The following is a 27,548-nucleotide window of genomic DNA, read 5'->3' on the forward strand; positions in this document are numbered from 1 at the left end:
TGGCAGCCAGGATCTTTTCATCACCCTGGAGCCAATATCCTCCCAAGGCGGGATCCCTGATCCTCAAGTCAGAGAAGACACCTCTGGTGAGTGCACATTTGTAACTAGAGTACAGGGTTTAAAAGCAATAGTGTTTAATGTTTGATTTGCTCTGAAGAATTGGGATGCATTCGCGGCCAGTACAGCTACTGGAAAAGTCTGTTAACATGTTTGGGGACGGAGCAGGAATCCTCCAGGGACATCTCCCTGAAGCTCTCCTGGAGGTACTCTGAAAGCCTTTCCAGAAGGTTTCTGGGGAGGGCTGCCTTATTTCGTCCTCCACAGTAGGACACTTTACCACGCCAAGCCAGTAACAAGTAGTCTGGAATCATTGCAGCACAAAGCATGGCAGCAAATGGTCCTGGGTTTTGGTCGCATTCAAGCAACATTTGGTCTATATCTTTCTGTGTTAGCCTCAGGAGAGTGACATCATTCACAGTCACCTGGGTGAAATAGGGGAATTTTTGTAAGGGAACAGTAAAAGGACCCCGTTCATGCTGGGCTGTTTGCGCTTGGCTAAAAAGGATCATTCCCGAGAACTGCCACGTGGTGCGGGGAGGGGTGAAGGGATCATCCCAGAGAATAGCCATGCGGTGGGGTGAGGGGAGGTGCACGCTGCACATCCACCCGAAAACCACAGTCCCTCCTTTTAAATGTGAAACCCAACTAGCATTGCTTGCTACAGGAAAGGAGGGCTTTGCAGTTTGAAACCATTCCCACATGTTATGAAGGTGTAAGATGACAAGCCCGTGTACCCTTTGGCTTATCATGGCTGCCTGGAAACCGAATTCTGCTGCCCAGCCATATGTGATGTGTCACCATACTGGCAGGCACTCAATATAAAAGGCAAAATGCGACTTTGTACCTAAAGCACATGTGCGGTCTGCTGTGAATTGATTGATTCATTGTGAAAGAGTTTCCCTTTTGTTCTCAGAAACGTTATCTTAAAATTTTACTCTCCCTTTTTATCACCCCCCAGGTGCAAATGTTTCTACGCTCCCCCAATCATCTCCGTCCCTAGGTTATCACAGATTAGAAGGTGAAAAAAAATGCACTCGCAATGACATGTTTTCCAAGCTCATGCAGTCCTCCCGCACTGATAGGGCACAGCTTAACGCACGGAGGCATTCAGTGGCAGAGGCCAGGAAAGCATTAAGTGACTGCGATGAGCAGAAGCAGGAGGCGATGCTGAAGCTAATGGGGGAGCAAACTGACATGATGAAGCGTCTGTTGGAGCTGCAGGAAAGCCAACAAGAGCACAGACCCCTGCTGCATCCATTGTATAACCGCCTGCCCTCCTCAAGTTCCATATCCTCCTCACCCAGACGCCCAAGAACGCGGGGGGGCAGGCTGGCTGGCTCCGGGCACCCAGCCACTCCACTCCAGAGGATGGCCCATGCAACAGAAGGCTGCCATTCAAACAGTTTGGATTTGTAGTGTGGCTACAATAAGCAATGTGGCCTTGTCCTTCCCTCCTCCCCCAACCCACCCCACTCGGGCTACCTTGTCCGTTCTCAATTTTTTAAAAAAATTAAGAAAGAAAGAAAGAATGCATGGTTTCAAAACAATTTACTTTATTTCCTTTGCCAGCTGTGATCAAAGGGGGGAGGGTGGCTGGCTTACAGGGAATTAAAATCAACAAAGGGGGAGGGTTTGCAGCAAGGAGAAACACAATGTAGTCTGGCCAGTCACGAAACTGGTTTTCAAAGCCCCTCTGATGCGCAGTATGCCTAGCTGTGCTCTTCTAATTGCCCATGTGTCTGGCTGCTCAAAATTGGCCGCCAGGCGATTTGCCTCAACCTCCCACCCCGCCATAAACATCTCTCCCTTACTCTCACAGATATTACGGAGCATACAGCAAGTAGCAATAACAATGGGAATGTTGGTTGTGCTGAGGTCTAACCTAGTCAGCAAATAGCACCAACGAGTTTTCAAACGTCCAAAGGCACATTCTACCACCATTCTGCACTAGTTCAGCCTATAGTTGAACTGCTCCTTATTACTGTCCAGGGTGCCTGTGTACAGCTTCATGAGCCATGGGAGCAAGCGGTAGGCTGGGTCCCCAAGGATAACTACTGGCATTTCAACATCCCCAACGGTAATTTTCTGGTCTGGGAAGCAAGTCCCTTCTTGCAGCTGCTCGAACAGCCCAGAGCTCCTAACGATGCGAGTATCATGCACCTTTCCCGGGCATCCCATGTTGATGTCAGTGGAATGTCCCTTGTGATCCACCAGTGCTTGCAGCACCATTGAGAAGTACCCCTTGCGGTTTACATACTGGTTGGCAAGGTGGTCTGGTGCCACGGTAGGGATATGCGTTCCGTGAATTGCCCCACCACAGTTAGGGATTTCCATTGCAGTAAAGCCATCCACTATGACCTACACATTTCCCAGAGCCACTACCCTTGATAACAGAATGTCAGGGATTGCACTGGCTATTTGGATCACAGCAGTCCCCACAGTAGATTTGCCCACTCCAAACTGATTTCTGACTGACCGGTAGCAGTCAGGTGTTGCAAGCTTCCACAGGGCTATCGCCACTCGCTTCTCAACTGTCAGGGCAGCTCTCATCCTGGTATTCCTGCACTTCAGGGCAGGGGAAAGCAACTCAAAGTTCAAGGAACGTGGCCTTATGCATGCAAAAGTTTCGCAGCCACTGTGAATCATCCCATACCTACAACACCATGCAGTCCCACCAACCTCTGCTGGTTTGCCAGGCCCAGAATCGGCATTCCACTGTATCAACCAGTCCCACTGTCACCACCATGTTCAACTGCCACAGCCCATGCTTTCAGAAATGTCTGTGTCCATGTCCTCCTCACAATTATCCTTGTGCTGGCATCTCTTAGCTAGGTTCTGCACATACTGCAGGATAATGCGCAAGGCGTTTACAATGCTCACAACAGCAGCAGTGAGCTGAGCGGGCTCCCTACTTGCCGTGCTATGGCATCTGTACGGGTAACCCAGGAAAAAAGGCATGAAACGATTGTCTACTGTTGCTTTCACGAAGGGAGGGAGGGAAGGACCCAAAACCACCTGCAACAATGTTTTTGCCCCATCAGGCATTGGGAGCTTAACCCAGAATTCCAATGGGCAGCAGAGACTGCAGGAACTGTGGGATAGCTACCCACAGTGCACCACTCCATCAGTCGATCCTAGCCACGGTATTGAAGATGCACTCCGTCAACTTAATGCGTTTAGTGGGGACATACACAATCGACTGTATAAAATTGATTGCTAAAGATCGACTTCTATAAAAGCGACCTAATTTCGTAGCATAGACATACCCTTTGAGTAGTGTCCCTATGGGTGCTCTACTGTAGGTGACTCCCAAGCAGTACCCACCACTGGAGGCTGGGACTTTGGAGTAGAGGCTGATAGAGATGACAGTACTATGGCACTAAATTGGGCATCTGTAGCCAAGTCCCCTAAAATAGCACAATATTCTGCAAAGGTATGCGCAGATGCCCAGGTAGCTACTCTGCAGATCTCAGATATAGGAATACGCTTTGAGAAGGCATCAATGAGGAGACTGACCTAGTGGAATGCGTGCGTATTGAAGATGGAGGTATCACCCCACGTAGTTGGTAGCAGAGTTTAATATAGCCAGAGACCCACATGAAGAACCTCTGAGCTGAGACGACTGCACCTTTCAATCTATCCACAACAGAGAGGAAGAGTCTCAGAGATTTTCTAAAGGCCTTTGTCCTGTCCAAATAGAAGGCCACAGCTCTTCTCACGGCGAGAATATGGAGGATGGCTTTCCTGTTGTCCTCATGAGGTTTGGGATAACATGTTAAAAGCTGAATAAGTTGATACATGTGAAATGCAGAAGTCACTTTAGGGGTGAACTTCAGATGTGGTCTGAGTGTGACCTTATCAGAGAAGAACACATTAAAGGGGAATATGCCATCAAGGCTCTCTCATCTCCCCTATTCTTAAGGCTGAAGTGATGGAAATGAGGAACACCATCTTCATGGAAAGGTGAGTTAGTAAACAAGTGGCCATGGGTTCAAATGGCGGTCTAGTCAGCCCTTTTAAACACTAGACTTAGGTTCTATTGGGAGTGGGGGGCCTGGGTTGTGGGAAGAGGTTTGCTTTGAAACCTCTTTGTAGTTGGGTGGCAAAAGGTTGAATAGCCTTCTACCTGCCAGTAAAAAGTTGTGATTGCTGCTAAATGAACCTTCAGGGAGTTAATAGAGAGACCCGATTTCTTTAAGGTTAACAGGTAGTCTAAGACCACCGGTAGGGTGGCTATATTAGATGTGACACCCTTGGGTTGGCACCAGATCTGGAACCTCTTCCATTCCTGGAGGTAGGTACAATGAGTAGTGCTCTTTCTACCGTGTAATAGCAGCTCCTGTGCCTCCTCAGAGCGAGATATCTCTATGTGCCAAATCTATGAAGAAGCCACGCTGAGGCACAGGATCCACAGATTGGGGTGGAAGGTTCGTCCCTCATTCTGAAACAGGAGGCAAGGAGTGACCAGTAGAGTCATTGGTGGACAAAATGCCAGTTGCAGTGGTTTGCGTGACACAGGTGAGGGTGATCAGAATAATAATGTTCCCTTTTTATCTTGAACAAGACCTTCGGTAATAGAGGGAATGGGGGGAAAAAGGTGTAAAGTAGGCCCTTGACTCAAGGAAGGAGAGTGTCTCCCAAGAAGCGTCGTCCAATTCCTGCCCTGGAGCAGTACAGTGGACATTTCTTGTTCTGATCAGTAATAAATTTATTACTGGTGTCCCTCATTGTCAGACTATGTCGTGTACAATAGCCAACTATCTCCCATTCATGTGGGAATTTGTGGCTGAGATAGTCAGCCACTGTTTTGTATATTCCTGATAGGTAGGCTGCTGATATTAAGATGCTGTGGGAGATGCACTTATTCTCTGTGCATAGAACCTATGGAACGAGACCTTGCACCTCCCTGTCGGTTTATATAGTACATGCAGGCCATGTTGTCTGTCATGACCTTTGTATGCTTGTCCTTAATCAGTGGGAGAAAGCGAGCATACGTGTTTCTGACTGCTCGGAACTTGAGCAGGTTGATATGGAGACATGTCTCCACAAGAGACCATATGTCCTGTATTTTGTGACCACTGAGATGCGCGCCCCATCCTCTAAGGGATGAATCGCTAATCAGGAGTAGAGATGGGGAGGATTGAATAAACGGGATTCTTGTAAAGATGTCTATCAGGTTCTTCCACCAGTTATGGGATAGTTTGACCCTGGTGGGCACTGATATAAGTTTATTTATGTTGTCTCTGTTTGGCTTGTAAACTGAACTGAATCATGCTTGAAGGCATCTCGTTCATAGTCTGACATGAGCAATAACCGATGTGTCTGTGGCCATGTGTCCCAGAAGCTGGAGGCAATGCTTGGCTGAAATTTGGGGCCTGGATTGCACTGTTTCTATCAAAGAAGAGAGATTGACAAATCTGTGATGTGGGAGTACCACCTTTGCCTGAATGGAGTCTTGGTCGGCTCCTATGAAATCTAGGATCTGCACTGGTATTACAGGTCAATTTTTGTTTGTTTATCTGTAGACCCAGATTCAGAAACAGGTTGCATGTGACCTGAGTGACCCGTTGGACCTCTGTGTAGGACCGTGCCCTGAGAAGGCAATCATCCAGGTAAGGATAAAACATTATGCCCTGAGAGCGTAAGTGGGCTGCTACTATCGAGAGGACCTTGGGGTCCAATGAGAAGCCAAAAGTGTGTGGTCCTGGCCCAGTGTGAGTCTGAGGTAACGCCTGTGACTTGGTATGAAAGAAATGTGGAATTATGCATCTTGAAGGTTGAGGACCGAGAACCAATCTCCTTCTAATGCTGGGATGATCGTTGATTGAATTTTTGTGCTTTGACATATCTATTGAGCACTCAGAGGTCCAATATGGGTCCCCAACCTCTCTTTGGTACCAGAAAGTTCTACTGCAAAATCGAAACCAACACCTGCACCTGCAGCCTGTCAGCATAAATGCATTGTTTGTGAGTATAATTGCACAAATAAGGGAAGCAATAAATCAACCCTCAGTACTGCTCTAGTTCACCTTTGTTTGTGGTTATTTCTTGGCTGGCCCAAGAATGGGTAACAAGATGTACCAGCATAGGCTCTATAGCTCCTACACTGAAGAGATGGCTTAGCTCTTGATGTAGTTAGACTCTTGTGAGAAGGGTCCCTGAAGAGGGACAGGGAAGGGAGAAGTGGATAGCATATGTATTCTAGATTATTTCCAACACCATCATTTGTTGCAGATTATCTGTTCCCAGGTGCTGCAGAACAGGGTAAAACAGTCTCCGAAAAGAGGAGTGGGGTTTTCCAGGGTAAGATAGCAAGAAGAGTATTCTACAGGTGCCTCGACCAACACATAAAACTGTGGCTTCAAAGTTGAGGGCTAAAACTAAGTCAGTTGTGGTCCTGATTGCTTTTGCTTGGGGAACTTAGATTTCTCTCTCTGTGGTTCATAAGAGCTCTGTGATGAGTATTGAGATGTGTACTGTGATGACTGGGGTTTAAACTGCAGCTGAGGGCTGTATTTTCTCTTGTAGGCCGGCATGTATATCCCTAGGGATTGAAGAGTCACCCAAGAATCCTTCAACATGTGATGGGATGCATCTATCTTTTTGGCGAACAGCTTCTTTCCCTCAAATGGAAGGTCCTCCACCATGCTTTGGATCTCTTTATGGAAGCTGTACAAAGGCAGCCATGAAGCCCTTCTCATAACCATGGCCGTGGAAATTGAACATGCAGCCATGTCTGCTGAATCTAATGTAGACTGGAGAGATGTTTTCACGACCAGCTGTCCCTTGTTAATTGTGGCCATAAATTGGTCTTTGTGGGAGTCCAAGAGCTGATCAATAAAGGAACCTAGTTTCACATAGTTCTGGTAGTCATATGTGGCTGACAAGGCCTGGTAATTTGCTTCCTGGAACTGAAGAGTGGCTGATGAATGTGTTTTTCTACCAAACAGGTCCATATGTTTCCCATCTTGGTAATACGGGGTGGGTTTAAACTGGCATTGACAGCCCCTCCAATTAACTACATCCACAATGAGGGAATTTGGAGGTAGGTGGGAAAATAAAAATTCGGTGCCCTTCACCGGCACATAATGCTTTTTGTCCACCTGTTTGCATGTTGGCAGGATGGATGCTGGGGTCTGCCATATAACTCTGGCAGGATCCAGAAGTGCCACTCTGGCAGAGATGGAAGAGTGTAGAATGTGCACCAGTTTGCGGTGAAGCTCTGCCACTTCATACAGCTGTATTTGCAGGGCTTCTGCCACCCTCTGAGTAAAGTCCTGGAATGATTTAAAGTCATCCACCATGGATGGCGGAGAGGGCATCACCACCTCATCAGGCGAGGATGATGAAAGACAAGTTGAAGGGTGTCTTCCTTTTCTGCCTCAGCTTCAACTTCCTCCACCAGTTGTTCAGGAGGTTCCAACCCCTTTGACGCTGCAGCTGGAGGAGGATGGTATGCTACGCTAGGGGCCTGGGAGACTTGTTGTCTCTTGGCCCCACCTGGGATCTCAATATGGCCATTGAGGGTGGGGGGCTGGCAGCTGATACAATGGCTGTCCAAAACATGGAGTGTGAGGGTCAGGCGAGTGGTATGCCTGGTGTCCATGATGAAATTGGGACTCATAGGGCGGGTAGGACAAGAGAGAGAGAGTGCCCTCAGCCCTGACTCTTGCACCCCCCACATCCCCACCCTGAGTACCAAATGGGAGCTCCAGCACCTCCCCCCCACACACATTCCCACCTGCAACCCTCCCACCAAATGGAAGCTGCCCAGGTAAGCGCTCCACACCCAAACCTCCTGCCCCAACCCTGAGCCCCCTCCCTCATTCTAGCTCCTGGCCAGACCCTACACCCCAACCCCCAGCCTGCTCCTTCACCCCCAGCCCTCTGCTCAGAGCACTTCCACCTTCAGCTCAGTGCAGAGAGAGAGGAAGAGAATGGCCAGAACCAGGGAGGAGGCAGGTACTCACTGTATGTGGGCAGGGCTGGGACCCCAGACCGGCAGCTGGCTGAGCAAGTCCGGCAGCTGGGATCCCGGCTGACAGGAGCCGGTGGATGGAACCCATGAGCGACAGCGGGCTGAGCCACTCAGCCCACTGCCGGTCTGGGGTTCTGGCTACCGGCCCCTTGCCAGCCGGGGTCCTGGCTGCAGGCCCCGCTCAGCAGCCTCACCTCAGCAGCGGGCTGAGTGGGCTGGCGGCGTAAGATCAACATTTTAATTTAATTTTAAATGAAGCTTCTTAAACATTTTGAAAACCTTGTTTCTTTTACAATACAACAATAGTTTAGTTATATAATATATAGATTTATAGAGAGAGACACCTTCTAAAAAACATTAAAATGTAATACCGGCACGTGAAACCTTAAATTAAAGTGACTAAATGAAGACTCGGCACATCACTTCTGAAAGGTTGCCAACCCCTGATTTAGGTGAAGCACAACCTTTTCTAAGGAAGGAAAAAAATGCATCACCAAGACAGAATGGTGCATTTGATATTCTGATTTTAAGCTGAAAAGCACCTTGGAGGAAAACTATAGATCATAGATCATAACTCTGAAGCACCAGTGGAGACATGCAGACAAAATATCCCTGCCATTTTATTTTTGTACAGTAACATTTATTGTACCCCACGTTAGGAAAAATTTAGTCCACTTAGTTCACTATAAGTTTAATAATTGTATTCATAACTTCTTAATCAAAAAGGTTGGCTGCCAACAGCTGCTACCATTAGGGTCCCTGGGCCGGAACCTGGAGTAGAGGGCGGGCCTGGGTTCCCCTCAACCCACCACTACAGAAACACCTCCTGGGATGGGAAAACAGGCCCCTGTCAGAACAGGAGGCTAAACTGCTTTTGCATGAGGCCAACTGCATGTAGGAGCAATAAAGACTGTGGGAATTCTCTCACTAACCTCCATTGCTGGCTTATGATGAAAAGGGCTCAGTAGACTGTACCCCTGGCCCTAGAGACTATGTGGAGGGTTGCAGTGAGCCTCTGAACCTAGCATGAAGCGCAGGACCCACGGGGACAAGGTTGGAGTTCTGCCACAATATGTAAAGAATATTGCTCAGGTACTACATGAACCAAAAACTGTAGGATGATTTTAAAACTAAGCTTTCCAGGTGCAGTACTTAATTCTCAGTGAGAAAAGTCTAACATGTTTGAAGAAATTTGATTTGGTAATAAAGTTATGGTTTCAAAAAGTACGTACTATGCACACAGTATGATTTTCCATTACATTTTTAACACTACACCCAGGTGCACTGGGAATATCTGGGAGTGCCACACATGAAAAGAACCACTGCAGCACCATATAATGCTTCATGCCTGTATGTGATGTTATCTGCATCAGATCCAGATTGAAATTTAAGCTGTTTTTAAGGCAGAATTTTAACAAGTTCAGTATTTTTACAAGTATTGAAATAAGTTCCCCTGGGCACTAGTTCATAAAAGTTTACTTCTAAAATTATTAGAAAATACAGTAAAACATGAGGTACAGATAAACTGCAACTAGTGCAGTTTAACTAAATTATGGAATGTAAACTACCGTTCATTTTTTAGACGATGCATACATTCCTTAAAAATGCCTGTAAAAGATCTGAGAAATGAGATACAGCAAATCAATTTTAATATTAGTAGCATCCCAGCGGACCAAAATCATGATGAATTCTCAGTCATTTAAAAGTATTTTCTATCTATCCAGCATGTCAGTAAGAATCACTATAGCATCTGTCAGCTTTTTCCCCTGCAAGTATCTACAATACGAGAAGGGTTCAATTCTGTAACAGCAGCAACTTTAGTCATGTCACAACAGCACGTCAGTTACTAATCCTACAGAACTGTGGATTTATCAAGAGCCTCTAGACTTTTTTTTTTTGGCTGCAACTGTTGCCAGTATGATTAGTATTGCAGGACTCCAAGAACAAGATTTTAAAACAGAATTAATACTACACATGGTCCCATCAGTTAAGGCCCTATGAAACTTTCCATTGGCTTCAATGGCTAGATGATAAAAATTCACTCCAAAATGAAAGTGACAAATTCTCAGTTGGTGAGAAATTTCCACAAAAATAAAGTGCTCTCCCACAAAATACTGACAGACATGCAGACACACAAACACCTCTGATATTAAGATTTTTTTTGTTCTCCTATATAACAAAACTGATTAAATTTAAAATTAAATTAAAGATTAAAGATTAAAATTAAGATTAAAATCAGATTTTGTATTTAAATACATTTTCTCAAATAAACTATTTAAAATTAAATTTGAAGTTATATTAAGGCCTCAAGTTACTAGAATCTATTAAAATCGTTTAAATAAAGTATGCTGTATCAATGAGACTTCCTCAAATTTTAATGAGTTAAAGGGTGCTGCTTTTTAAAAATTATATACAGAATCAGAGGGAAAACATTCTTTTCTGAGGTCAACTCAAGTTTATAAATACGTCACAATGTCAGGTACCTCATTAAGTATCTGAGGGTACATCTTCACTACCCGCCGGATCAGCGGGCAGTGATCGATCGGGGATCGACTTATCACGTCTTGTCTAGACGCAATAGATCAATCCCCGAATCGACACCTGTACTCCACCTCAGCAGGAGGAGTAAACGGAGTCAACGGGGGAGCCACCGCGGTCGACTTGCCACCATGAGGATGGCCAGGTAAGTCGAACTAAGATACTTGGACTTCAGCTACGCAAATAGCGTAGCTGAAGTTGTGTATCTTAGTTCGAACCCCCTCCCTAGCATAGCCCAGGCCTAAGTCAGATGGGTTTGCAGCTAGGTTTGATTTTTTAAAATGGCTTCTTGTTAAACACAAGTACCTTTTAACATGTGCTGAATACATAAGAAAAAATAAATTTAATCAAAATACATTTTGCATTTAAAACTGATTAAAGAAATATTAACAATAGTTGATGAATTGACTGTTTCTGGTAGTCATGGGAAGGATTTTCAAGGGTCTTTATGTACTTAAAGATGAAGATAGGTTTCTAGTTTGAGTCCTTCTCCCCCTCCCCCAAAAAGCACCTAAACAGATTAGGTAGCTATCTGCATTTTCAGGTGCCTAAATATCTTTAAAAATCTGACCCAGTTTCCTTCAAATTTTTAGAATTAGTAGTTCTCATCCTCTTCCACCTCTTTTTTTTATTGGAAAAGTAAGCTTTCCAGCTTTTCCAACTCCCATTCAGTTTCTCAACTTTGAATGAACTAATCCAAATGAAGAAAATGTCCTGTCTACCTGCTGCCTAAACTAAAACCAAAGAGCTTTTCTGCACAACAGAATCTGAAACCAACTATATTTGGACAAATATAAATATCAGCATTTGCTCCATTGTAAAGAATGTAAATAACTTAGGTTTGGGCTACACTGGTGGGGGCGGTTTATGAACTAAAATACGCAACTTCAGCTATGCTATTAGCATAACTCAAGTCAAAGTACTTTAGTTTGACTTACCTGGCCATCCTCACTGTGGCAAGTCGACCATGGCGGCTCCCCCATCGACTCCGCTTACTCCTCCCACCGAGGTGGAATACAGGCGTCGATTCAGGGATTGATTTATCGCGTCTAGATGAGACGCAATAAATCGATCCCTGATAGATCGATCACTACCCTCCAATACGGCGAGTAGTGAAGACGTACCCTTATTCTATATAGCTCATGTATTCACTGACCTTTAACATTCTATGACAGAATCAAAAGTGAAATGAATTAAATTGCATTTTCACATATTTAAGCTTCATCTTTAGGGGCAGAGATACCACTGAATAATTTGTTTGTTCTCCTTTTCTTAAGAACACCTGGAGAACCCCCTTGGCTATTACAGTATAATAACTGGCTATTAGTTAGTGTCGATTCATCATCTTTTGAAGCTTTATGCAGATTAAGGGGTGAGCACACAGCATTCTCTCTAGGCAGAAACGGAGAATGATGTACAGTTGATATTCAACATATGTTGCTTAGTGAGGAGGGAAACCGCTCCTGGGTATGGAGAAGTTGGTGATAGGTGATAATTTTGTTGAATACAGCACCTCATCCTCTAAGTGTTCTGTAGAATTTTCCAGTCAAAACTTTCAGGCTCTATTGTGTGACGGAGAACAATGGTTCTGCACAATCTTTCATATAATGGGACTAAAGATTCTCACATGAGCCAGAGGCCTGATGGAGACACAACATTTTAAAAAAATGAAAGTGTTGCTTGTAATATAAGTCTTCAGAATGTAGACTGATTATTGGTCATTGTGATCTTTCATAATCCTCCTCCATCTCATCTATCACAAGAAATCAGAAATCCAATCTTAATATTTTTGCTTCTAATGATCATTTCTCTCTCCCCGCTCCCGTCCTTCAAGATTCTGTTCCTAGATTCAATGTCATTAATATGATATCAGCAATAACATTAAGGAGGAACTGTCAGGGTTCTCCTTTCATCTCCCACTCTTCCCTACAGACATACAAGTCAAACTGATAGAGCACTATCAGGATCTCCTGGATGTATATCTCCTTAAAAGGTGTGGATGAGGAAGCAGCTCTCTTCCACTTCATGCCCCAGTGCACTAAGCCTCCTCAGCATCTGAACAAGAGCAGACCAGCTGACAGTTTTCGAAGAGGCTGCAAACTTTGTTAGTGCAAACAGCTACATTTGTAAACTACCAGCTGAACCACTTGGCGATCAAAGGAGATTATGGACTCGGGTTAATTGTTTTATATTTCAAGAACTATAATCTTCAGGTCACGTGTTGTCACAGTGAAAAATATTCTGTATTAGAAGGAAATGCTTTCTAAAAACTAAAAGGTAATTCATTGCCAAAGAACTTGGTTATAGGGGACCTGCAAAGAAACAAAATAGCAGGGAAGAAGACTTTTGTCCTTGTTTCATTACTGGGTATTAAGGAGGCCTGGAATGTTTGTCAACTTTTTCTTTTCTTTTTTTTGCATTTTGAGTTCAGGCCTTCAGGGTGGGTCAGACCATGATACTCCATCTAGTATTTTCCCCCATTTTATTAATAGAGAGACTCAGGCCTTGCTCTAAAAATCTCTGTACAAATAAACAAATCTGCTTTCACATTCCAGTGATAAGAATTTATCCTACATGTTTCAGTTTATAATCTCCATTGGTTATCACTCTTAGCTGCTCTTGCTTGGTTACCATAATCAGTGCATTTCTACATGCACAAATGTTCATATTTTTCAGTGCTCAAGCTAGGTAGGGAAAGAGGAAGCTTTTAAACTTGAAAGATTGTTTTAAATTACCAAATATAAGTTTCCTCATCACAAGCATTCTAATGACCCACCATCCAAAAATCCTTCTCTTCTGCCCATTAGTGCTTCAGTGAGGCTGGGTTTAGTTATCCATTTTCTTGTCTTCATACAATGCACATTTATATGCCAGAAGATTAACAATGTATAGCCACAATACACAAAAACAGCTAGCAGGGAGAATGAATACTCCAATGTTTATAAAAACTTTTTAAAAAATTATAGCTGTACTTCAGTCACTGATAAAGTGCAAAGTCATTAACACTTAACATGTCTGATAAGAGATTCAAATCAGCGGCAGCATGTGCAGATACGGTGTATGTTGTTGAAAATATGCTCAACTCTTCCCCCAGAAAGCACACCCGTAACTCTTTAGGTATTCTAAAATAGACATGCTTGGCTGGATTCCTTTGAAATTTGATGTGCCTCAAGAGGATGCACGGTAGGGTAGATGACCCAAATTTGGGGTATTTTGAGTTAGGGGTTGCAGAGATACATGCTCCCCATAGCCATTTTTCAAAAAGTTTCCAGGTGGGGTTTTTTGCCCAGAGCTTGAGATCAAACTGTTGATGTGATGTGGGTCAAAACTGTCTCAATCTGTGGACTTTTACCCAAGGCAGTGTATGGCACCCACTAAAACTTTGGGGGACCCAAACTAAACAGTATTTATAAAAATACTCACTTTTTACAGTGCAAATATGCCAATAAAAAAAAGCTAGAGGATTTCCATTCCTGCCATTTGATATGGTTTAAACCTCAACTCTTACATGCTCTAAAATCTGATCAGTTAATTGGATTGCTTCAGTATTTGGTGTGACACATAGGGGAACGGGATAGCATTAGTGATCCAGATTTGGGGACATATGACCAAGGAGTTCCCAAGTTACTGAGTACCCTCTCCCAAAAAAACCCATACAAAAAAGTTTCCTTCTGCTGCCTTGTACTGTTAGACTGAGAGGTTCTAATGGCTGGGTATATCAGAGACCTCATTAAGATTGATGTGAACTCACCCTTCAGTTAACATAACTAAGATTGTGAGTCATAGAATCATAGAATCTCAGGGTTGGAAGGGACCCCAGAAGGTCATCTAGTCCAACCCCCTGCTCAAAGCAGGACCAATTCCCAGTTAAATCATCCCAGCCAGGGCTTTGTCAAGCCTGACCTTAAAAACCTCTAAGGAAGGAGATTCTACCACCTCCCTAGGTAACGCATTCCAGTGTTTCACCACCCTCTTAGTGAAAAAGTTTTTCCTAATATCCAATCTAAACCTCCCCCACTGCAACTTGAGTCTGCCAGGAAGGTCATGGATTCTATGACTTTCCGTGACCTCTGTAGCGGCTAGTGCTGGCTCAGGGGCTGCCCGAGCCGGGCAGCCCCCGGGCAAGCAGCAGCAGTTTGGGTGTGTGGGAGGGGGTTGGGGAGTGCAGGGAGGCGCTTACCTCAGGGTGGGGGGCTCCCCAGCTCCCACTGGCATGATCCCCCTTGCGGTGGAGGGGTGAAGAGAGGTCTCCATGCCATGCACTGCCCATGGATCCTGCCCCTGCAGCTCCTATTGGCTGCGATTCCTGGCCAATAGGAGCTGTGGCAGCCGGTGGTTGTGGCAGGAGCAGCATAGGCTGAGCCCCTGCCATGGCCCCTGCAGCCTTGGAGCTGCAGGGACATGGAGCTGGGTAGGAAGCCCCTGCCAGCCCCACCAACCTTCCCCCCTCAGCACGAGCAGGGGTCCCAGGCTGCACGCCACAGCTCCCTCCCTCCCCACCCCCTGGACCAGGCACCCGCCCAGAGCACCCAGAGTCCCCCTGCCCAAGTTTTGGTCATAGCAGGTATTTTTAGTAAAAGTCATGGACAGGTCACGGGCCCATTAATTTTTGTTTACGGCCCATGACCGGTCCATAAGAATGGCCACACGGGGTCAGACCAAAGATCTATCTATCCCAGTATCCTGTCTTCTGACAGTGGCTGGTGCCCTAGAGGGAATGAACAGAACAGGTAACCATCAAGTGATCCATCCCCTGTAGCTCATTCCCAGCTTCTGGCAAACAGAGGCTAGGGACACCATTCCTGCCCATCCTGGCTAATAGCCATTGATGAACCTATCCTCCATGAATTTATCGACTTTTTTTAACCCTGTTAAGAGTCCTGGCCTTCACAACATCCTCTGGCAAAAAGTTCTACAGGTTGACTGTGTGTTGTGTGAAATACTTCCTTTTGTTTGTTTTAAACCTGCTGCCTATTAATTTTATTTGGTGACTGTCAAGGTTCCTCCCCCACTCTGAACTCTAGGGTACAGATGTGGGGACCTGCATGAAAAACCTCCTAGCTTATCTTTACCAGCTTAGGTCAAAACTTCCCCAAGGTACAAAATATTCCACCCTTTGTCCTTGGATTGGCCGCTACCACCACCAAACTAATACTGGTTACTGGGGAAGAGCTGTTTGGACGCGTCTTTCCCCCCAAAACACTTCCCAAAACCTTGCACCCCACTTCCTGGACAAGGTTTGGTAAAAAGCCTCACCAATTTGCCTAGGTGACTACAGACCCAGACCCTTGGATCTTAAGAACAATGAACAATCCTCCCAACACTTGCACCCCCCCCTTTTCTGGGAAATGTTGGATAAAAAGCCTCACCAATTTGCATAGGTGACCACAGACCCAAACCCTTGGATCTGAGAACAATGAAAAAGCATTCAGTTTTCTTACAAGAAGACTTTTAATAAAAATAGAAGTAAATAGAAATAAAGAAATCCCCCCTGTAAAATCAGGATGGTAGATACTTTACAGGGTAATTAGATTCAAAAACATAGAGAACCCCTCTAGGCAAAACCTTAAGTTACAAAAAAGATACACAGACAGAAATAGTTATTCTATTCAGCACAGTTCTTTTCTCAGCCATTTAAAGAAATCATAATTTAACACGTACCTAGCTAGATTACTTACTAAAAGTTCTAAGACTCCATTCCTGGTCTATCCCCGACAAAGACAGAATGTAGACAGACACACAGACCCTTTGTTTCTCTCCCTCCTCCCAGCTTTTGAAAGTATCTTGTCTCCTCATTGGTCATTTTGGTCAGGTGCCAGTGAGGTTACCTTTAGCTTCTTAACCCTTTACAGGTGAGAGGAGCTTTCCCCTGGCCAGGAGGGATTTCAAAGGGGTTTACCCTTCCCTTTATATTTATGACAGTGACCCTTAGTTCTTGTTATGAGTAGTAAATAACACTTCCTTATTTACTTTCGCCACACCGGTCATGATTTTTTAGACCTCTGTCATATGCCCCCCTTAGTCGTCTTTTTTCCAAGCTTAAAAGTCCCAGTCTTATGAATCTCTCCTCATATGACAGACACTCCATACCCCTAATAATTTTTGTTGTCCTTTTCTGAACTTTTCCCAATTCCATCATATATTTTTTGAGATGGAGCGACCACATCTGCACGCAGTATTCAAGAGGTGGGCGTACCATGGATTTATATAGAGTCAACATGATATTTTCTCTCTTATTATCTATCCCTTTCTTAATTATTCCCAGCATTCTGTTTTAGCTTTTTTGACTGCCGCTGCACATTGAGCGGATGTTTTCAGAGAACTATCCATAATGATGCCAAGATCTCTTTCTTGAGTGGTAGCAGCTAATTTAGACCCCATCATTTTATATGTATAGTTGGGATTATGCTTTCCAATGTGCATTACTTTGCATTTATCACCATTGAATTTCATCTGCCATTTTGTTGCCCAGTCACCCAGTTTTGAGAGATCCTTTTGTACCTCTTTGCAGTCTGCCTGGGACTTAACAATCTTGAGTAGTTTTGAATCATCTGCAAATTTTGCCACCTCGTGCAAATTTTGCCACCTCGTGCAAATTTTGCCACCTCGTGCAAATTTTGCTGTGGTCACTGTTTACCCTTTTCCAGATCATTTATGAATACGCTGAATGGGACTTGATCCAGAACAGACTGCTGGGGCACATTGCTTTTTACCTTGCTCCATTCTGAAAACTGACCATTTATTCCTACCCTTGTTTTCCTATCTTTTAACCAATTACCAATCCATGAGAGGACCTTCTCTCTTATCCCATTACTGCTTACTTTGCTTAAGACCCTTTGGTGAGGGACCTTGTTAAAGGCTTTCTGAAAATCTAAATGCACTATCTCCACTGGATCCCCCTTGTCCACATGCTTGTTGACCCCTTAAAGAATTCTAGTAGATTGGTGGGGCATGATTTCCCTTTACAAAAAACATGTTGACTGTTACCTAACAAATCATGTTCATCTATGTGCAGGGCAACCTTAACCATGCATTTCCTAATTTTCAGAAGTTTGAGTTTTGCTCAATTCGCCGTTCTGCAGGAGAACATACACCAAACAACTTTGTCATTGTTACTGAAGTGTTTTCCCATTGAACATACAAATAAAATCAGAAAAGCATTTAACATCCTTTAAGTGCTACATATAAAACATATAAAATCTAAACGGAAGCGGAAGAGTAGTTTTCCCTCCCCTTATTGCTTGTTGCTACTTGACTTCTAGTTGTGTCAATTAATGTGGTCTTCTCAGTGTTACCTTCCTCCCTACCCCCTAAGTCAGTGGTTCTCAAACTTTTGTACTGGTGACCCTTTCAAATAACAAGCCTCTGAGTGCGATCGCCTCCCTTATAAATTAAAAACACTTTTATATATTTAACACCATTATAAATGCTGGATGCAAAGTGGGGTTTGGGGTGGAGGCTGACCGCTCACGATCCCCCATGTAATAACCTCGCGACCCTTTGAGGGGTCCCAACCCCAGTTTGAGAACCCCTGCCCTAAGTCTTCCTTCTGTTTGCAAGGGAGAAGAGACTCTGAACATGGAATCTTAGCAAAACTCTTTCCAACACACGTATCACCGATAATAAAAATTTTACAGTAGGAACTTTGTTGATTCATGAAGCAGAAGAATCCATCCCACTCTTCCCTAGCCTTAGTGGGTCTGCCGAGCTAACAGCTGTAAAAAGTAAGTAGCAAAACCCTGAATCAGCAGGCCTGACTCAACGCGCAGGGCCTGTTTAGGGAGATATTTTTACTCTGATAGCTCAGAACCATATTTTAAACCCAATTGACCTGTCATTGCAGTTTCGATCCAGGCAGCCTTCTAAAACTTCCCACAACAGGATGTCTGCAGCTGCATTCCGTTACCTCAGAATACAGTGCTCGTACTCAAGTTTCGTCATTTTTGAAAGAACCTCACAAATTGAGATTCTTATATTTATTATACTTAGAACTGCTCCTCTCTCTAATCATTAGAAACCTTAAATGTACCCACTGTACACATACCTTCAAGCTTAATTCTCTCTGCACAGTCACCTGCTTAATTTGTCACACCGAGGTCACCTAAGTGCAAAGCTGACGATCACAGAGTATATGCAACTTTCTACTCAGCTTAATAGTGTCATGGACCATTGATTCAGACTGGTGCCTCTTGTTCCCATTATCCCGCCAAACTGCCTGTTCAGATAAGTTGTACTGGCTGGCTTGGTACCGCTGGGTGTTCAAAAACTGTGTGCTGGATCTGTGTGCGATTATCTATTGTGCATAATTACAGGAAGTTGATATTTTGTTGTGACCGCATAATTGAAGTATTTTGTCTAGCTGAACTCCCACTGTTCTTAGGTTTGCCTCTACTATTACCACTCAAAATGCTGGTAAGAGGGACTTTCCCTGGTAAAGTGCTTTTCTTATAATTTACGAGCCACATGATTTCAAGCACTGAATCCTGAATTCTTATGCATTAACTACCTGCAGCTCTGATGGACAAAGACAGAAGCAACTCATATAGTATCCTCACAAATGGAAATGCAATTGTGTGCGATATGAAGACAGAAAAAAAATCACTCCGTAAGAAAAAAGTAATGACAAACAACTATGCATCTAGCTAGATGTAGGGAGCATCAAGGAGATGATACAAGTAGGTATGGTCTCATTTAACATCCACATTATTAAACAGCCTTTAATTCAGATACTAAATCAAGCCTCCTGTTCTTTCTAGCACCTCAACACCAGGAAAACCTCTTAATATATGCAAGATTCTATTCTTACTGACCTTAAATATTATGCATGCACACACTGCTGCACAATAGGAGACAGAACAGAGCAGGGGCCCTGGGAAGAGTGGACTAGAGCAGGGGTTCACACCTCTTCCATCCCAAAACCTATGCAGGAAAATTGGAGAGGGACCCATCTCCTCCTGCTTTCTAGTCTGTCTCTGGAGCTGATAAAGAGTCAACAGTTAACTTGTTCACCCCCCCAAAAAAAGTCACCTGCCAATATTACTGTTTAAACCAGGGGTTCTCAAACTTGATCTCAGGGGGTCACAAGGTTATTACATGGGGGGAGGGGGGTTTGCAAGCTGTCAGCCTCCACCTCAAACCCCGCTTTGCCTCCAGCATTTATAATGGTGTTAAACATACACACAAGTGTTTTCATTTATAAGGGGGGGGTCGCTCTCAGAGGCTTGCTATGTGAAAGGGGTCACCAGTACAAAAAGTTTGAAAACCACTGATTTAAACTGTTATTTAGAAGTTAAGTGTCTAACCACCTAATCTTTGGCCCTGTTCACTGGATTTAATAGATAAATACAATGAACCAGGATTCATTTCTACTTGATTTTTTTTTTAAGTTAGGTGAACATCTCTTCATTTTATATGCTATACTGTATTAACTCCTTGACTAACTTATTTTCTACTGATGAGCAAGTGTAACTCAGACAGAGTAAACAAAATTTTGAAGAGAATAATTCTTAGTTTGAATTTGGGGGAGGAGTGAAGAAGGGGAGAGAAATCAGGGTTCTGATGGGAACTCAGGTTGCAACCTCAATTATGTAGTGGATACTGCACATCTCCATAATGCAAAATAATATTAGAGAACAAATTGTTTTCTGTTTTGTTTCTAGCCATTTTGTACAGAGACACTTAGGGCATGTACAAGTTATTCTAACAGAGTTAAAGGCACAAAGATACTAACTGATGTGGACACAAGATATTCATTAACATTACCAACCTGCCCTTCATTTCCCTAATTAATAATACATACAACTTGTTCACAGAAGATATGGCATAGAAGCAAGATCTAGAAACGCTCCTGAAACTGCTAACAAAATACTGTGGCAGCTAAGCAGTCATAAGAGTTGACCCATGAATTTAAGAACATAAATTAAATTGACTAATTTTATTTTTAAAAGCATATTAAAATTGAATGAGTATATTTATGTAGTCTCATTACTCTACTCTACTTGTTGTACAGTATGAATGTCTTCCCATTATAATAAGGTGGCAGAAATTTTAAACTATAATAAAAGGTACAAAAGTTAGTGCTATTCTAGGACCAAAAGTTTAAAAAAAAATTAATTTGAGTTAAGGTTGAAAACAAGTCAGAATATTGAGGGAAAAATACCTTAGAAAAGTAATGCATTTGTTATTTATTTATGTACTTTTAAAAATAAATAACGCAGGAAACCAAGAAGTTCCAAAAAAGTTAGACTTTAAGAAGTCATTTGGAAGTACACAGGTAATGTCAAAGAACTTTGCCCATTTTTTTTGGTAAAAGGAGCGTAATCTTAGGCACCCAGTCCATATTTAGGCAAAGTGGATTGAGTTTCAAGAGTGCTAAATACTCAGCAGTTTCCCACTGAAGCACTTTCCTCTTAAATGTTCCCTTTGTCCAAACCCAAATTGTATTATAAATCACACCAAGAACATTAACAAGATAGAAGTGTTCCACAAGTGATGAGAGTTTTTCCTTAAAATAAAAAAAGACTATTGTCAATCTCAGAATAAATTATGGGCCACTATTTTTGTAACATTAGCTTCCAAAAAATGTGATGATACAAATATTTTCTGAAGCATATTAATATATACTTGCTTTTTTTTTTAAAAAACTTTCTTTCCTTTTTTAAAAACTATAAAAAGTTGCATTGGAAATACATTAGGGCAATGCAATTTCACAGAAGTCAATGTTATACGACTGGGAAAAACTTCTCTTTTGCAAACTTTTTTTTATTATAGCAAAAAGTTACAACTTACTCCTCTGATATGGTTTCATGATTTGTAAAGCTGAAGTTGGATAAGGGTTCTTCAATTTTGGGATTCTGGAGAACATTTAAGGCTGAAGTGGTCTTAGATGCAACAACTGCTCTTTTCTCATCTTTTTCAAGTGCTTTTCTCTTTCCGCCATTTTGAAAATATTCTCGGCATACACTAAAAAAGAAAATATCCAAAGTAATATTTCAGCAGACCAGTGGTAATGAGGGTTAGCAATACTTATAACTATAGGTACCTTGAGTTTACATGTTATCTAAAACTTGCAGGTACATTAATTATTATTAAAAACTGATTATACAAGCTTCGAGATTATCAAGACTTTTGTAAAAGTTATTATTGGGGTTTACCTATATTAATTTGAACTCAGCAGCAGCATGACAAACTGAGAATGAAGGAAAAAAGAATTTTAAATGGAATTCATTAAAGGATACAAACACTTAATAACTAGAGTTTCATAACAAAGTCCCATATTAAAGCTACAATACATATTCAAAGAGGAAAACCCACAATGCTACCTGTAGAATGCATTGTTTCCAATAGTTTTCATAAGGCACTTATTATCCTCATGTCTTTGGCCATTTATCTTCCATTCAGATCACATATGAAATGAGGAGTGGCTTAATTGCTTCCAGATGTTTTGATCCAGAGGCAGCAGTCAAAAGCTAGATTAAGTTAATGTGAGGTATATGGATTTTTTTCCCTTTTGGATAAATTCCGTATTATCTATACATAAATGGATCCTAACTTTCAAGGAGAGGGAATGTGGACCTAATGAAGATATCCTTATCAGAGCTACAATTAGAAGTATATTCAACCTTTTCCCCCACTTACGAACTAGCTCTGTAGTCTCCAGAAATGGGGAGGCTTAGCAAGTACTTGTAAGACACTTATTGGAAAGGAGGAATATAATCCAGTCATAAGGTGTAGGCTCCCAGGTTAAGAACAGAAAGGCTAGAATTGTCTCAGCATATCGGATAATATAAAGCCTTGTTTGTACTAGGAATCTTGTTCTAAAACACAATGAAGATTTTTCAACTTCAAGTTTCACATGATATAAACAAAAAGTAAATGTTTAACTGCTTTTTTAAACTGTTTTTTCATAGATCAGAGGCTTTGCATCTCTTCTTACTGAGAGAGATATTGGTTTTGATATAGGGATCTAATTTCAGGTTCTTAGACAGTTATAATGTCTAAAACAGATTATGAACTGAGACAGATGTCAAAGATTTTTTTGCAAGAACATCTTTGGATGCAGTTTCTCCCATTGAGGATTCCAAAGATTGCACTAGAACAGAGAGATCTTGAGATTATTCTATCAATTACCACAAGTTCAATGTTCTGATTCTGTTGAAGCATTAGAAAAGCAATTTATGATTTTATTAGGCCAGAAGAATTTTTAGATAGTTCTGCTGATCACCACCTTACAAGTGAGAGAAAATCCAGACTGGCATTAAAAAAACAAAAAAACAAAAAAACCCCTAACAAGACAACATGAAATTCCATCTGTATCTAATTTAGGGCCCACTTCACCCCTTCCTTCTTGAAGGAACATAAGTAAATTTCAGAACCAGCCAAAGCATCTACACTTAAAAGTTTTCTTAGCATAGCTATGTTAGATACCATATAGCTATGCTAGAAAAAGCCCTAGTGTAGATGCAGTTATACCAGTAAAAGAGTGCTTTTGCCATAACTTATTTTGCTTGCAGAACCAGATTAGCTATAAAAGCTAAAACATTCTTTTGCCAGTAGATGCTATTTATATACAAGGAGGATTTTGCTATAACCACAAAACCTCTAAGTGAAGACTTGATTTGGAGTTATTTTCCAAAATGTGTCTTTCTGCTTCCCTTTATATTACAAAGCTATAGTCTTAAATACAAAAGTGAAGTGGGAACACAACAAAAAAAAAGTAGAGTCTGAGGAAAGCACAGGCAGGGTATAGGATTAATGTATTGTTCAAGCTTATTGCAATAGCACTCTAAGGTCATGGGGTCCAGAAATGCTTCTGGAATTCAGTAGACAAATCTTGTATCAATCCTATAACTAAAGGTTTCCAAGGTATTCCCTGAAACAATCACATATACAGGGTAAGGCAGTCTCCTTATTTTAAAGCTGCAAATAGTCAGTATCGATCACCATATATTTAATATTTTTTACAAACCATGAAGAAATATTTCAATTAAAGAATAAAAACATTATATAATCAAAAATGAAAGACACACATAGCATCTAGTTTATGAATTAATCTCAAAATATTTTTCAACCTCCCCAACTAGGCAGCGGAAAAAGTTTAAAAAATAATCTGCATAACTGTCACTCTTAATACCAAAGAAGAGTATAGATGGTTTCCCTAATGCGGGGATGGACAAACTAAGGCCCAAGAGCTGTTTTAAGCTGGCCCGCGAGCTCTGTCCAGGGGTTGCACCACACGGCCCGGACCCACTCTAGTGCTCCAGCCAGGGCGCAGGGTCAGGGCCGCACCATGCAGCTCCCGGAAGCCGCGGGATGGCCCCACTCCGGCTCCTACACATTCCAATGTCCCCCTACGGTGCTCTAATGGGAGCTGTAGGGGCGGTGCCTGCAGATGAGGCAGCGTGCAGAGACACCTGGACACGCCTCCGCATAGGAGTAGAAAGGACATGCCACTGCTTCCGGGAGTCACTTGAGGTAAGCACCGCTCGGAGCCTGCACCCATGAGCCTCTCCCCACACCCCACCCCACTGCCTCAGCCCTGATTCCTCTCCTGCCCTCTGAACCCCTCGGTTCCAGCCAGAGCACCTCCCTACACCCCAAACTCCTCATCTGCAGCCCCATCCCAGAGCCTGCACCCCCAACCAGAACCCAACCCCAGTTTTGTGGGCATTCATGGCCCGCTATAAAATTTCTATTCCCTGATGTGATCCTCAGGCCAAAAAGTTTGCCTAGCCCTGCTTTAATGATTGTACTGTATTATGTAGGCTAGCCCTCTAAATAATTTGGAGAGGGTTGCTTTTCAGGTATTTGGTAAGAAAAGATTGCATGGAGGCAAGAGAAAATGAAGGTAAAGTGGCTTTACAAGTTTTTTTTTCTAGCTTCTGGGTAAAAATTTTTTTCCTCATTACAGATACCCAAGATGTGCCTCCAAAAGCCATCCTGTCCTCAAAATAAGGCTTACTGAAGGGGTTCTCCAACATTTTCAGAGTTTTCCACTTCTGAAGAGAAACTTATGATACCTAACTGTACCAACAATAATTTCTTTTTCTATGTAATCAAAATATTTATTTATTTTTAAAACTATTTTCATTCAGTTAAGCAGCAGGACACAGGAAGGGCCAGTATCATGTGCCCCATCACCTCTCGGCAGATCAGTGATACACAGAACAAAAGTTTGAGAACTCCTGGCCTCTAGAGATGAAGTGAGGAATTGCAAAGTATTTTCTCAGCACTTATATATTATTTGACGTTTGGGATTATGTGGACAAAGAGAAAAAGGAGTACCTTTCCCAGACCTGAGGAAGAGTTCTGTGTAGCTCAAAAGCTTGTCTCTTCTCACCAACAGAAGTTGGCCCAGTAAAAGATATTACCTCATCCACCTTGTCTCAGACAAAAAGAAAGACATTTTTGGAAGAAAAACTTTATATACGGAACACTGGGTATGAGAAGTAACACAGGGATGGATTTTCATACTCTACATCTTTAATTAAATCCATGTGCAAAACTTGATATGCTTACAAAGCCACTGGGAAGTCATTAAAACGTATGACTATTACATAGCAAAGACCTGTATTTAAAAAAAAAAAAAAAAAAAAAAAAAAAATCAGAACAGCTATAAAAAGCAGCAAGTAACCAACTTTTAAAAGTCCTCTGCAAATAAAACATTATGAATTATTTCTTAACAGTGTATTACTGTTATGAGGTTATAAGAGAGGAGGTGTTGTCTTGTATATTAAAATGTATACACTTGGACTGAGGTTGAGATAGAAATAAGAGAGACTTGTTGAAAGTCTCTGGCTAAGGATAAAAGGGGTAAAAAAAACCCGGGTGATGTCATGGTAGGGGTCTACTACAGACCAGGAAGAAGAGGTGGATGAGGCTTTTTTTTCTTTTCTTTTTAAAACAACTCATCCAGATCACAGGACTTGGTGGTGATGGGGGACAAACTACCCAGACATCTGTTCGGAAAATAACACAGCAGAGCATAGATTATCGAACAAGTTCTTGGAATGTATTGGAGACTTTTTTTTATTTCAAAAGGTGGAGTAAGCTACTTGGGGGAGGCTGTTCTAGATTTGATTTTGACAAATAGGGCGGAACTGGTTGAGAATTTGAAACCGGAAGGCAACTTGAGTGAAAGTGATCATGAAATGGTAGAGTTCATGATTCTAAGAAATGGTAGGAGGGAGAACAGCACAATAAAGACAATGGATTTCAAGAAGGCAGACTTTAGCAAACTCGGAGTTGTTAGGTAAAATCCCATGGGAAGCAAGTCTAAGGCAAAAACCAATTGAAAACAGTTGGCAGTTTTTCAAAGAGACATTATTAAGGGTACAAGAGCAAACTATCCCACTGCGTAGGGAAGATAGGAAGTATGGCAAGAGACCACCCTGGCTTAACCGGGAGATCTTCAATGATCTAAACCTCAAAAAAGAGTCCTACAAAATGAGGAAATCCGGTCAAATTACAAAAAGATGACTATAAACAAACACCACAAGTATGTAGGGACAAAATTAGAAAAGCCAAGGCACAAAACAAGATTAAACTAGCTAGGGACATAAATGGAAACAAGAAAACATTCTACAAATTACATCTACAATTCTACATTAGAAGCAAGAGGAAGACCAAGGACAGAGTAGGCCTGTTACTCAATGAGGGGAGAAAGACAATAACAGAAAACGTGGAAATGGCAGAGGTGCTTAATGACTTGTTTCGGTTTTCACCAAGAAGGTTGGTGGCGAATGGACATCTAACATAGTGAATGCCAGTGAAAATGAGGTAGGATCAGAATCTAAAATAGGGAAAGAACAAGTCAAAAATTACTTAGACAAGTTAGATGTCTTCAATTCACCAGGGCCTGATGACTGAGGAGAAATCTGAGCCATTAGCAATCATCTTTGAAAAATCATGGACGACAGGAGACATTCCAGAAGACTGGAAAAGGGCAAATATAGTGCCTATCTATAAAAAGGGAAATAAGGACAACCCGGGGAATTACAGACCAGTCGGCTTAACTTCTGTACCTGGAAAGATAATGGAGTAAACAATTACGAAATCAATTTGCAAACACCTAGAAGATAATAATGTGATAAACAGTCAGCATGCATTTGTCAAGAACAAATCGTGCCAAACCAACCTGATAGCTTTCTTTGACAGAGTAACAAGCCTTATAGATGGGAGGAAAGCAGTAGATGGGGTAGATCTAGACTTTAGTAAGGTTTTTGATACTGTCTCGCATGACCTTCTCATAAACAAACTAGGGAAATACAACCTAGATGGAGCCTCTATAAGGTGGGTGCATAACTGGTTGGAAAACCGTTCCCAGAGAGTAATCATCAGTCGTTCACAGTGATGCCGGAAGGGCATAACGAGTGGGGTCCCGCAGGGGTTGGTTCTGTTCAATATTTTCATACATGATTTAGCTAATGGCATAGACAGTACACCTATAAAGTTTGTGGACAATACCAAGCTGGGAGGGGTTGTAAGTGCTTTGGAGGATAGGATTAAAATTCAAAATGATCTGGACAAACTGGAGAAATGGTCTGAAGTAAATAGGATGAAATTCAATAAGGACAAATGCAAAGTACTCCACTTAGGAAGGAACAATCAGTTGCAGACATAGAAAATGGAAAATGACTGCCTAGGAAGGAGTACTGCGGAAAGCTATCTGGGGTCATAGTGGATCACAAGGTAAATATGAGTCAACAGTGCAATGATGTTGCAAAAAAAGCAAACATCATTCTGGGATGTATTAGCATGAGTACTGTAAGCAAGACACAAGAAGTAATTCTTCCGCTCTACTCCATGCTGATTAGGCCTCAACTGGAGTACTGTGTCCAGTTCTGGGAACCATATTTCAGGAAAGATGTGGACAAATTGGAGGAAGTCCAAAGAAGAGCAACAAAAATGATTAAACGTCTAGAAAACATGACGTATGAGGGAAGACTGAAAAAATTCGGTTTTGTTTAGTCTG

At 42.3% G+C, this 27,548-nt stretch overlaps 1 protein-coding gene across 2 annotated transcripts in view; it reads right to left on the reverse strand.

Annotated features, from left to right (window-relative positions):
- The window catches only part of SAMTOR (S-adenosylmethionine sensor upstream of mTORC1), a 60,745-nt gene that overhangs the window by 11,746 nt on the left and 21,451 nt on the right, over positions 1-27,548 (reverse strand). For both annotated transcript variants that reach the window (XM_073328119.2, XM_073328120.2), the window contains one exon: positions 21,365-21,538. In XM_073328119.2, the coding sequence (XP_073184220.1) occupies positions 21,365-21,538 (174 nt within the window). The remainder of the gene's footprint in view (positions 1-21,364; positions 21,539-27,548) is intronic.

Source organism: Lepidochelys kempii, chromosome 1, assembly GCF_965140285.1.
Source record: "Lepidochelys kempii isolate rLepKem1 chromosome 1, rLepKem1.hap1, whole genome shotgun sequence".
Lineage (NCBI taxonomy): Eukaryota > Metazoa > Chordata > Testudines > Cheloniidae > Lepidochelys > Lepidochelys kempii.